The sequence below is a fragment of the Haliotis rubra genome, unplaced genomic scaffold (genome assembly GCF_003918875.1).
Source record: "Haliotis rubra isolate DU_JTF1 unplaced genomic scaffold, ASM391887v1 Scf1291, whole genome shotgun sequence".
NCBI classification, from domain to species: Eukaryota; Metazoa; Mollusca; class Gastropoda; order Lepetellida; family Haliotidae; genus Haliotis; species Haliotis rubra.
In genome coordinates, this window is record NW_025765216.1 from 26,680 (window position 1) to 39,290 (window position 12,611).

Consider the following 12,611-nt stretch of genomic DNA (forward strand, 5'->3'; position numbering starts at 1 on the left):
ACGGTCTCGAGGCAGAGGCAGGGGAGGAAGAGGAAGAGGCACTGGCAGAGGAAGAGGAAATGAAGCTTTAAACTGATTCAGCCTACTTCAGCGGGGCATGCAGAGGCTGAAGACTTTACTAGCCCCTCAAGTGACCTACACCAAAGGATGATAGGCAAGGCAAATGAGGCATCAGTTAACATCGAAGAGTTGGATTGTGAAGCTTTGATTGATCCTGGATCCATGGTCTCCACTGTATCGGAAGGATATCACAAGTCAAGTCTAAGTCACCTCCCGTTGAAGGCACTCACTGACTTTGAAGTGGAAGTAATGGCAGCAGGTGATAACATCCTTCCCTACACCGGATACATAGAGGCTAACATCTACATCCCTTTTATCAACAAGAACTTCACACTACCACTACTTGTAACTGGTGACACGGAGTACAACAGAAGAGTCCCACCCAACCCCCACCCCCCCCCCAAAAAAAAAAATAAATAAAATAAATAATAATAATAACTAGGATTGCCTCCAGGGCAATACTGGCGGTCTTCAGACCTCCCCATACACTCCCCGTGGCTACCTTTACTTGTACCGTTTGTTTGGACGACAGATGGACCGTCAATTTTAACTCTCGGAGTTACAGGTGTTTGAAGTGTATTGGAATGCTAGAAAGCGTCCAAAACGCAGGCAGAACACGTTTTGGACACGTTAGCGGATCGGTGAAATGCAGCCGGGGTCGCGGGGTCATGTATCTTTTAAGTAGTTCTGGAGAAGATATAGTTCTCTCTTGAACAGGCCGTAGATACGCTGTCCTTGGGTGTACGGTCCAAACGATTAGTGTTCTGGAATCGCCACGATCCTAGCTATCTGACGCATAGACGTATGTGCATATACTGCACTTGTGAAACAACCATAGATTTATGCGTGTATATAGTGCATTTGTTAAACACTCATTCCCCAAAAATTTAAATAAAACTCATATCTGACTCCGTACTTACAATGTTTATTAATGCAAACTTGTTCTCGACGCTGTATGGCTAGGATAATGCCGATGTAATGTAAAGGTCAATTCAAGGGCAAGTATTCCTTTGGGCATTGAATGACGTTTCAGCAAAGATTTGACAGCTCCTTGTCATTGTCAATTACATCTGTCGGTGAAATTCACATCGTCTCCCATATCTGCACGTGGACCACGCTTTGCAGTGGTAGTCTCTTTATAGGAGATATCTGTTCTCCCGCGTGAGCGCTCATCTGATAGTGAACAACCTTAGGGAAGTTGATCTACATGTATATCATAAATTGCAACTGTGTAATGTGACTAACAAATTGCCTGCTTTTAAATTTAGTGCTATGACCTTTCTGTTTTTAAATGACAATGTAATGAATAGATGTTTTTTTAAATAAAACTCATTTTGACTCTGTACTTACAATGTCTATTAATGAACACTTGTCCTCGTCACTATATGGCTGGAATAATGCCGATGTGACGTAAAGCCCAACTCAACTCAACTCAACTCAACCATTCAAAAACTACTGTGGTGAAAACCAGGACGTGGGCAGTGTTGCTAGATTTTACCACACTTCCTCCAGCTATCTCACAACTGTCACAACTGAAAAATGCGAAATCCTAATGTCCCACCCTCTTTGTGGCGTAATTGTGGCGTAATTGTCGATTATCTTCCCTTCAAAAGGGAAATCCATTGTGTTTTCGCAGAGCTGTGAACCCTATACAAATGCGTTTTGCCAAAAGTTGACCAACTTCCAAGGGCAATAACTCCGAAACTATTCAACATATCGACATGCGTTGAACAAACTAGGTAGTCGGGTGTGGGCTTTAGAACGCTATATAGAATACTATTGTACTATTTGCCGTTCAGGAGCAGAAGATTGTTAAACACAGGCACCGTCAAAAGTGAGGAAATGTGCAAAATCGCGAAGGCTGTGTTTGTGTCGTAATGGTGACGTAATTATTGATTTTTACATAACAATGACGTGAAGCAAAATGTTTCCCATTCAATTACCTACAGGTTGGTAATTAGGAAAATGGAATCCATTCATTTTCGCAGAGTTGTGACCTTTTGTTAACCCTATGAAATGCGTCTTAAAAATTCACCGACTTCCAAGGGCGATAACTCTTAAACTATTCAAGATATCCGTATGCCTTGAAGGGTTTAAATAGTCCGGAGTGTGGGTTTTAAAATGATATATCGAACGCGATTGCACTATTTGCCGTTCTGGAGGAGAAGATTTTAAAGACCGGCACCGTCAAAACGAGGAAATCGGCAAAAATTCAGGTTTTTCAAAATTGCGGAAAGTTTGTTCTTCCGCTATGGGTTGAATTGATGGGGAATGATGTTGTCTACTTTGAGTGAAAATTTGGTCAATCTATCTCTTATAGTTTTTGAGTTATTCAGGTGTAAAGATTTCGACATTTTGGGTTGTCTGCCCTTACCGGAAGCCGGAAGTCTATGTATCAATTTCAGCACACAGGCTATCATCCCTGAAGGTTTCACGAACATGGACCCAGCGGTTAGGTCAGCAGAGCTGTCAGCACAAAAATTGTACAAATAATAAGAAGAAGAAGAAAAAGAAGAAGAAGAAGAATATTCGGATAATAACAGTAGGTCTTCCAGACTTTCGTGGGCTGCAGTGTTGGGGAGCCTTCATATTCTCCAGAAAGTTCTTGGTGGGTTCGACTAGGCAGTGTTTCCTGGGAGGAGTACTGTTCACTGTCTGGGCTGCGTGTAGAGGGGGCGAGGGCCCTGAGCTGAAGATTGGGCCTTACCAGCCTGACTGTGCCAGGATCACCCGAACCGTCTCTGCTTGTAGACAAGTCCCTCTGCAACCATCACGGTCTCGAGGCAGAGGCAGGGGAGGAAGAGGAAGAGGCACTGGCAGAGGAAGAGGAAATGAAGCTTTAAACTGATTCAGCCTACTTCAGCGGGGCATGCAGAGGCTGAAGACTTTACTAGCCCCTCAAGTGACCTACACCAAAGGATGATAGGCAAGGCAAATGAGGCATCAGTTAACATCGAAGAGTTGGATTGTGAAGCTTTGATTGATCCTGGATCCATGGTCTCCACTGTATCGGAAGGATATCACAAGTCAAGTCTAAGTCACTTCCGTTGAAGGCACTCACTGACTTTGAAGTGGAAGTAATGGCAGCAGGTGATAACATCCTTCCCTACACCGGATACATAGAGGCTAACATCTACATCCCTTTTATCAACAAGAACTTCACACTACCACTACTTGTAACTGGTGACACGGAGTACAACAGAAGAGTCCCACCCAACCCCCACCCCAAAAAAAATAAATAAATAAAATAAATAATAATAATAACTAGGATTGCCTCCAGGGCAATACTGGCGGTCTTCAGACCTCCCCATACACTCCCCGTGGCTACCTTTACTTGTACCGTTTGTTTGGACGACAGATGGACCGTCAATTTTAACTCTCGGAGTTACAGGTGTTTGAAGTGTATTGGAATGCTAGAAAGCGTCCAAAACGCAGGCAGAACACGTTTTGGACACGTTAGCGGATCGGTGAAATGCAGCCGGGGTCGCGGGGTCATGTATCTTTAAGTAGTTCTGGAGAAGATATAGTTCTCTCTTGAACAGGCCGTAGATACGCTGTCCTTGGGTGTACGGTCCAAACGATTAGTGTTCTGGAATCGCCACGATCCTAGCTATCTGACGCATAGACGTATGTGCATATACTGCACTTATTGAAACAACCATAGATTTATGCGTGTATATAGTGCATTTGTTAAACACTCATTCCCAAAAATTTAAATAAAACTCATATCTGACTCCGTACTTACAATGTTTATTAATGCAAACTTGTTCTCGACGCTGTATGGCTAGGGATAATGCCGATGTAATGTAAAGGTCAATTCAAGGGCAAGTATTCCTTTGGGCATTGAATGACGTTTCAGCAAAGATTTGACAGCTCCTTGTCATTGTCAATTACATCTGTCGGTGAAATTCACATCGTCTCCCATATCTGCACGTGGACCACGCTTTGCAGTGGTAGTCTCTTTATAGGAGATATCTGTTCTCCCGCGTGAGCGCTCATCTGATAGTGAACAACCTTAGGGAAGTTGATCTACATGTATATCATAAATTGCAACTGTGTAATGTGACTAACAAATTGCCTGCTTTTAAATTTAGTGCTATGACCTTTCTGTTTTTAAATGACAATGTAATGAATAGATGTTTTTTTTTAAATAAAACTCATTTTGACTCTGTACTTACAATGTCTATTAATGAACACTTGTCCTCGTCACTATATGGCTGGAATAATGCCGATGTGACGTAAAGCCCAACTCAACTCAACTCAACTCAACCATTCAAAAACTACTGTGGTGAAAACCAGGACGTGGGCAGTGTTGCTAGATTTTACCACACTTCCTCCAGCTATCTCACAACTGTCACAACTGAAAAATGCGAAATCCTAATGTCCCACCCTCTTTGTGGCGTAATTGTGGCGTAATTGTCGATTATCTTCCCTTCAAAAGGGAAATCCATTGTGTTTTCGCAGAGCTGTGAACCCTATACAAATGCGTTTTGCCAAAAGTTGACCAACTTCCAAGGGCAATAACTCCGAAACTATTCAACATATCGACATGCGTTGAACAAACTAGGTAGTCCGGAGTGTGGGCTTTAGAACGATATATAGAATACTATTGTACTATTTGCCGTTCAGGAGCAGAAGATTGTTAAACACAGGCACCGTCAAAAAGTGAGGAAATGTGCAAAATCGCGAAGGCTGTGTTTGTGTCGTAATGGTGACGTAATTATTGATTTTTACATAACAATGACGTGAAGCAAAAATGTTTCCCATTCAATTACCTACAGGTTGGTAATTAGAAAAATGGAATCCATTCATTTTTCGCAGAGTTGTGACCTTTTTGTTAACCCTATGAAATGCGTCTTAAAAAATTCACCGACTTCCAAGGGCGATAACTCTTAAACTATTCAAGATATCCGTATGCCTTGAAGGGTTTAAATAGTCCGGAGTGTGGGTTTTAAAATGATATATCGAACGCGATTGCACTATTTGCCGTTCTGGAGGAGAAGATTTTTAAAGACCGGCACCGTCAAAACGAGGAAATCGGCAAAAAATTCAGGTTTTTCAAAATTGCGGAAAGTTTGTTCTTCCGCTATGGGTTGAATTGATGGGGAATGATGTTGTCTACTTTGAGTGAAAATTTGGTCAATCTATCTCTTATAGTTTTTGAGTTATTCAGGTGTAAAGATTTCGACATTTTGGGTTGTCTGCCCTTACCGGAAGCCGGAAGTCTATGTATCAATTTCAGCACACAGGCTATCATCCCTGAAGGTTTCACGAACATGGACCCAGCGGTTAGGTCAGCAGAGCTGTCACAAAAAATTGTACAAATAATAAGAAGAAGAAGAAAAAGAAGAAGAAGAAGAATATTCGGATAATAACAGTAGGTCTTCCAGACTTTCGTGGGCTGCAGTGTTGGGGAGCCTTCATATTCTCCAGAAAGTTCTTGGTGGGTTCGACTAGGCAGTGTTTCCTGGGAGGAGTACTGTTCACTGTCTGGGCTGCGTGTAGAGGGGGCGAGGGCCCTGAGCTGAAGATTGGGCCTTACCAGCCTGACTGTGCCAGGATCACCCGAACCGTCTCTGCTGTAGACAAGTCCTCTGCAACCATCACGGTCTCGAGGCAGAGGCAGGGGAGGAAGAGGAAGAGGCACTGGCAGAGGAAGAGAAATGAAGCTTTAAACTGATTCAGCCTACTTCAGCGGGCATGCAGAGGCTGAAGACTTTACTAGCCCCTCAAGTGACCTACACCAAAGGATGATAGGCAAGGCAAATGAGGCATCAGTTAACATCGAAGAGTTGGATTGTGAAGCTTTGATTGATCCTGGATCCATGGTCTCCACTGTATCGGAAGGATATCACAAGTCAAGTCTAAGTCACTTCCCGTTGAAGGCACTCACTGACTTTGAAGTGGAAGTAATGGCAGCAGGTGATAACATCCTTCCCTACACCGGATACATAGAGGCTAACATCTACATCCCTTTTATCAACAAGAACTTCACACTACCACTACTTGTAACTGGTGACACGGAGTACAACAGAAGAGTCCCACCCAACCCCACCCCCAAAAAAATAAATAAATAAAATAAATAATAATAATAACTAGGATTGCCTCCAGGGCAATACTGGCGGTCTTCAGACCTCCCATACACCCCCGTGGCTACCTTTACTTGTACCGTTTGTTTGGACGACAGATGGACCGTCAATTTTAACTCTCGGAGTTACAGGTGTTTGAAGTGTATTGAATGCTAGAAAGCGTCCAAAACGCAGGCAGAACACGTTTTGGACACGTTAGCGGATCGGTGAAATGCAGCCGGGGGTCGCGGGGTCATGTATCTTTAAGTAGTTCTGGAGAAGATATAGTTCTCTCTTGAACAGGCCGTAGATACGCTGTCCTTGGGTGTACGGTCCAAACGATTAGTGTTCTGGAATCGCCACGATCCTAGCTATCTGACGCATAGACGTATGTGCATATACTGCACTTGTGAAACAACCATAGATTTATGCGTGTATATAGTGCATTTGTTAAACACTCATTCCCCAAAAATTTAAATAAAACTCATATCTGACTCCGTACTTACAATGTTTATTAATGCAAACTTGTTCTCGACGCTGTATGGCTAGGATAATGCCGATGTAATGTAAAGGTCAATTCAAGGGCAAGTATTCCTTTGGGCATTGAATGACGTTTCAGCAAAGATTTGACAGCTCCTTGTCATTGTCAATTACATCTGTCGGTGAAATTCACATCGTCTCCCATATCTGCACGTGGACCACGCTTTGCAGTGGTAGTCTCTTTATAGGAGATATCTGTTCTCCCGCGTGAGCGCTCATCTGATAGTGAACAACCTTAGGGAAGTTGATCTACATGTATATCATAAATTGCAACTGTGTAATGTGACTAACAAATTGCCTGCTTTTAAATTTAGTGCTATGACCTTTCTGTTTTTAAATGACAATGTAATGAATAGATGTTTTTAAATAAAAACTCATTTTGACTCTGTACTTACAATGTCTATTAATGAACACTTGTCCTCGTCACTATATGGCTGGAATAATGCCGATGTGACGTAAAGCCCAACTCAACTCAACTCAACTCAACCATTCAAAAACTACTGTGGTGAAAACCAGGACGTGGGCAGTGTTGCTAGATTTTACCACACTTCCTCCAGCTATCTCACAACTGTCACAACTGAAAAATGCGAAATCCTAATGTCCCACCCTCTTTGTGGCGTAATTGTGGCGTAATTGTCGATTATCTTCCCTTCAAAAGGGAAATCCATTGTGTTTTCGCAGAGCTGTGAACCCTATACAAATGCGTTTTGCCAAAAGTTGACCAACTTCCAAGGGCAATAACTCCGAAACTATTCAACATATCGACATGCGTTGAACAAACTAGGTAGTCCGGAGTGTGGGCTTTAGAACGATATATAGAATACTATTGTACCTATTTGCCGTTCAGGAGCAGAAGATTGTTAAACACAGGCACCGTCAAAAGTGAGGAAATGTGCAAAATCGCGAAGGCTGTGTTTGTGTCGTAATGGTGACGTAATTATTGATTTTACATAACAATGACGTGAAGCAAAAATGTTTCCCATTCAATTACCTACAGGTTGGTAATTAGAAAATGGAATCCATTCATTTTTCGCAGAGTTGTGACCTTTTGTTAACCCTATGAAATGCGTCTTAAAAAAATTCACCGACTTCCAAGGGCGATAACTCTTAAACTATTCAAGATATCCGTATGCCTTGAAGGGTTTAAATAGTCCGGAGTGTGGGTTTTAAAATGATATATCGAACGCGATTGCACTATTTGCCGTTCTGGAGGAGAAGATTTTAAAGACCGGCACCGTCAAAACGAGGAAATCGGCAAAAATTCAGGTTTTTCAAAATTGCGGAAAGTTTGTTCTTCCGCTATGGGTTGAATTGATGGGGAATGATGTTGTCTACTTTGAGTGAAAATTTGGTCAATCTATCTCTTATAGTTTTTTGAGTTATTCAGGTGTAAAGATTTCGACATTTTGGGTTGTCTGCCCTTACGTGGAAGCCGGAAGTCTATGTATCAATTTCAGCACACAGGCTATCATCCCTGAAGGTTTCACGAACATGGACCCAGCGGTTAGGTCAGCAGAGCTGTCACAAAAATTGTACAAATAATAAGAAGAAGAAGAAAAGAAGAAGAAGAAGAATATTCGGATAATAACAGTAGGTCTTCCAGACTTTCGTGGGCTGCAGTGTTGGGGAGCCTTCATTATTCTCCGGAAAGTTCTTGGTGGGTTCGACTAGGCAGTGTTTCCTGGGAGAAGTACTGTTCACTGTCTGGGCTGCGTGTAGAGGGGGCGAGGGCCCTGAGCTGAAGATTGGGCCTTACCAGCCTGACTGTGCCAGGATCACCCGAACCGTCTCTGCTTTGTAGACAAGTCCCTCTGCAACCATCACGGTCTCGAGGCAGAGGCAGGGGAGGAAGAGGAAGAGGCACTGGCAGAGGAAGAGGAAATGAAGCTTTAAACTGATTCAGCCTACTTCAGCGGGGCATGCAGAGGCTGAAGACTTTACTAGCTCCTCAAGTGACCTACACCAAAGGATGATAGGCAAGGCAAATGAGGCATCAGTTAACATCGAAGAGTTGGATTGTGAAGCTTTGATTGATCCTGGATCCATGGTCTCCACTGTATCGGAAGGATATCACAAGTCAAGTCTAAGTCACCTCCCGTTGAAGGCACTCACTGACTTTGAAGTGGAAGTAATGGCAGCAGGTGATAACATCCTTTCCTACACCGGATACATAGAGGCTAACATCTACATCCCTTTATCAACAAGAACTTCACACTACCACTACTTGTAACTGGTGACACGGAGTACAACAGAAGAGTCCCACCCAACCCCACCCAAAAAAAAAAAATAAATAAATAAAATAAATAATAATAATAACTAGGATTGCCTCCAGGGCAATACTGGCGGTCTTCAGACCTCCCCATACACTCCCCGTGGCTACCTTTACTTGTACCGTTTGTTTGGACGACAGATGGACCGTCAATTTTAACTCTCGGAGTTACAGGTGTTTGAAGTGTATTGAATGCTAGAAAGCGTCCAAAACGCAGGCAGAACACGTTTTGGACACGTTAGCGGATCGGTGAAATGCAGCCGGGGTCGCGGGGTCATGTATCTTTAAGTAGTTCTGGAGAAGATATAGTTTCTCTTGAACAGGCCGTAGATACGCTGTCCTTGGGTGTACGGTCCAAACGATTAGTGTTCTGGAATCGCCGCGATCCTCAGCTATCTGACGCATAGACGTATGTGCATATACTGCACTTGTGAAACAACCATAGATTTATGCGTGTATATAGTGCATTTGTTAAACACTCATTCCCCAAAAATTTAAATAAAACTCATATCTGACTCCGTACTTACAATGTTTATTAATGCAAACTTGTTCTCGACGCTGTATGGCTAGGATAATGCCGATGTAATGTAAAGGTCAATTCAAGGCAAGTATTCCTTTGGGCATTGAATGACGTTTCAGCAAAGATTTGACAGCTCCTTGTCATTGTCAATTACATCTGTCGGTGAAATTCACATCGTCTCCCATATCTGCACGTGGACCACGCTTTGCAGTGGTAGTCTCTTTATAGGAGATATCTGTTCTCCCGCGTGAGCGCTCATCTGATAGTGAACAACCTTAGGAAGTTGATCTACATGTATATCATAAATTGCAACTGTGTAATGTGACTAACAAATTGCCTGCTTTTAAATTTAGTGCTATGACCTTTCTGTTTTTAAATGACAATGTAATGAATAGATGTTTTTTTAAATAAAACTCATTTTGACTCTGTACTTACAATGTCTATTAATGAACACTTGTCCTCGTCACTATATGGCTGGAATAATGCCGATGTGACGTAAAGCCCAACTCAACTCAACTCAACTCAACCATTCAAAACTACTGTGGTGAAAACCAGGACGTGGGCAGTGTTGCTAGATTTTACCACACTTCCTCCAGCTATCTCACAACTGTCACAACTGAAAAATGCGAAATCCTAATGTCCCACCCTCTTTGTGGCGTAATTGTGGCGTAATTGTCGATTATCTTCCCTTCAAAAGGGAAATCCATTGTGTTTTCGCAGAGCTGTGAACCCTATACAAATGCGTTTTGCCAAAAGTTGACCAACTTCCAAGGGCAATAACTCCGAAACTATTCAACATATCGACATGCGTTGAACAAACTAGGTAGTCCGGAGTGTGGGCTTTAGAACGATATATAGAATACTATTGTACTATTTGCCGTTCAGGAGCAGAAGATTGTTAAACACAGGCACCGTCAAAAAGTGAGGAAATGTGCAAAATCGCGAAGGCTGTGTTTGTGTCGTAATGGTGACGTAATTATTGACTTTTACATAACAATGACGTGAAGCAAAAATGTTTCCCATTCAATTACCTACAGGTTGGTAATTAGAAAATGGAATCCATTCATTTTTCGCAGAGTTGTGACCTTTTGTTAACCCTATGAAATGCGTCTTAAAAATTCACCGACTTCCAGGGCGATAACTCTTAAACTATTCAAGATATCCGTATGCCTTGAAGGGTTTAAATAGTCCGGAGTGTGGGTTTTAAAATGATATATCGAACGCGATTGCACTATTTGCCGTTCTGGAGGAGAAGATTTTAAAGACCGGCACCGTCAAAACGAGGAAATCGGCAAAAAATTCAGGTTTTTCAAAATTGCGGAAAGTTTGTTCTTCCGCTATGGGTTGAATTGATGGGGAATGATGTTGTCTACTTTGAGTGAAAATTTGGTCAATCTATCTCTTATAGTTTTTGAGTTATTCAGGTGTAAAGATTTCGACATTTTGGGTTGTCTGCCCTTTACCGGAAGCCGGAAGTCTATGTATCAATTTCAGCACACAGGCTATCATCCCTGAAGGTTTCACGAACATGGACCCAGCGGTTAGGTCAGCAGAGCTGTCACAAAAAATTGTACAAATAATAAGAAGAAGAAGAAAAAGAAGAAGAAGAAGAATATTCGGATAATAACAGTAGGTCTTCCAGACTTTCGTGGGCTGCAGTGTTGGGGAGCCTTCATATTCTCCGGAAAGTTCTTGGTGGGTTCGACTAGGCAGTGTTTCCTGGGAGAAGTACTGTTCACTGTCTGGGCTGCGTGTAGAGGGGGCGAGGGCCCTGAGCTGAAGATTGGGCCTTACCAGCCTGACTGTGCCAGGATCACCCGAACCGTCTCTGCTTGTAGACAAGTCCCTCTGCAACCATCACGGTCTCGAGGCAGAGGCAGGGGAGGAAGAGGAAGAGGCACTGGCAGAGGAAGAGGAAATGAAGCTTTAAACTGATTCAGCCTACTTCAGCGGGGCATGCAGAGGCTGAAGACTTTACTAGCCCCTCAAGTGACCTACACCAAAGGATGATAGGCAAGGCAAATGAGGCATCAGTTAACATCGAAGAGTTGGATTGTGAAGCTTTGATTGATCCTGGATCCATGGTCTCCACTGTATCGGAAGGATATCACAAGTCAAGTCTAAGTCACCTCCCGTTGAAGGCACTCACTGACTTTGAAGTGGAAGTAATGGCAGCAGGTGATAACATCCTTCCCTACACCGGATACATAGAGGCTAACATCTACATCCCTTTTATCAACAAGAACTTCACACTACCACTACTTGTAACTGGTGACACGGAGTACAACAGAAGAGTCCCTTTGGTAATCGGCACCAACCTTATAGATCAGGTAGAAGCTTACTTGGAACCAGTCAACAGCAGCATCCCTCCTTCATGGGTTACAGCTGTCCGGTCCCAAGCCTCTAATGGAATCATCGGTCAAGTAAGATCCACAAATAAGTCCCCTATTAATGTTCAGCCAAACCAGATGATGACTGTTTATGGACTTGTTCGACATCAACCCGGAAGAACAACAGCAGTTACCGAGCACTTCGACTTGGATTCTGATCTACAGACAGGACTTTCGGTATGCCCAAGGCTTGTAGATATTGGAAAACATGGTAACTCTTCAAGGATTCCTGTTCGAATCTGCAACCTCTCAGCATACCATCACCATACCAGCCAAGACAAGACTCTGCAAGTTACATGAGGTCCGTGTACTTAGCCAAGTACCTATTGATGCCTTACCACTGAAGACCCAGACACATGCAGAACCGACTCCAGCTCCAACAGTTAGCATCGACCTTTCCAACAGTTGTCTAACAGATGCACAAAAGGACCAGGCCATGACTTTGCTTCAGAAATGGGATTGCATCATGTCGAAGAACATCTTAGACTTAGGACACACCACTGCAGTTCAACATGAGATTAATCTCACTGATGACACCCCATTTAAGGACCCTCATCGTCGCATACCACCTGGAATGTTTGAGGAAGTGAGGGAGCATCTTCATGAAATGTTAGCCTGTGGAGCCATACGGGAGTCGCATAGCCCTTTCTCATCCAACGTGGTGCTTGTACGGAAGAAAGACAAGACTCTGAGGTTCTGTTTAGATTTTCGCCGGATTAATCAGCGGACCATTAAAGACGCCTATTCCATCCCTCGGATTGATG

The 12,611-nt window shown here is 43.0% G+C and overlaps 1 protein-coding gene across 1 annotated transcript; it reads left to right on the plus strand.

Annotated features, from left to right (window-relative positions):
* Nucleotides 1-11,463: 11,463 nt before the first annotated feature.
* On the plus strand, nucleotides 11,464-12,147 carry LOC124266991. Its single transcript, XM_046701836.1, has one exon. It carries the CDS (start codon nucleotides 11,464-11,466, stop codon nucleotides 12,145-12,147), a length of 684 nt encoding a protein of 227 aa, XP_046557792.1.
* The last annotated feature ends 464 nt before the right edge of the window (nucleotides 12,148-12,611 follow it).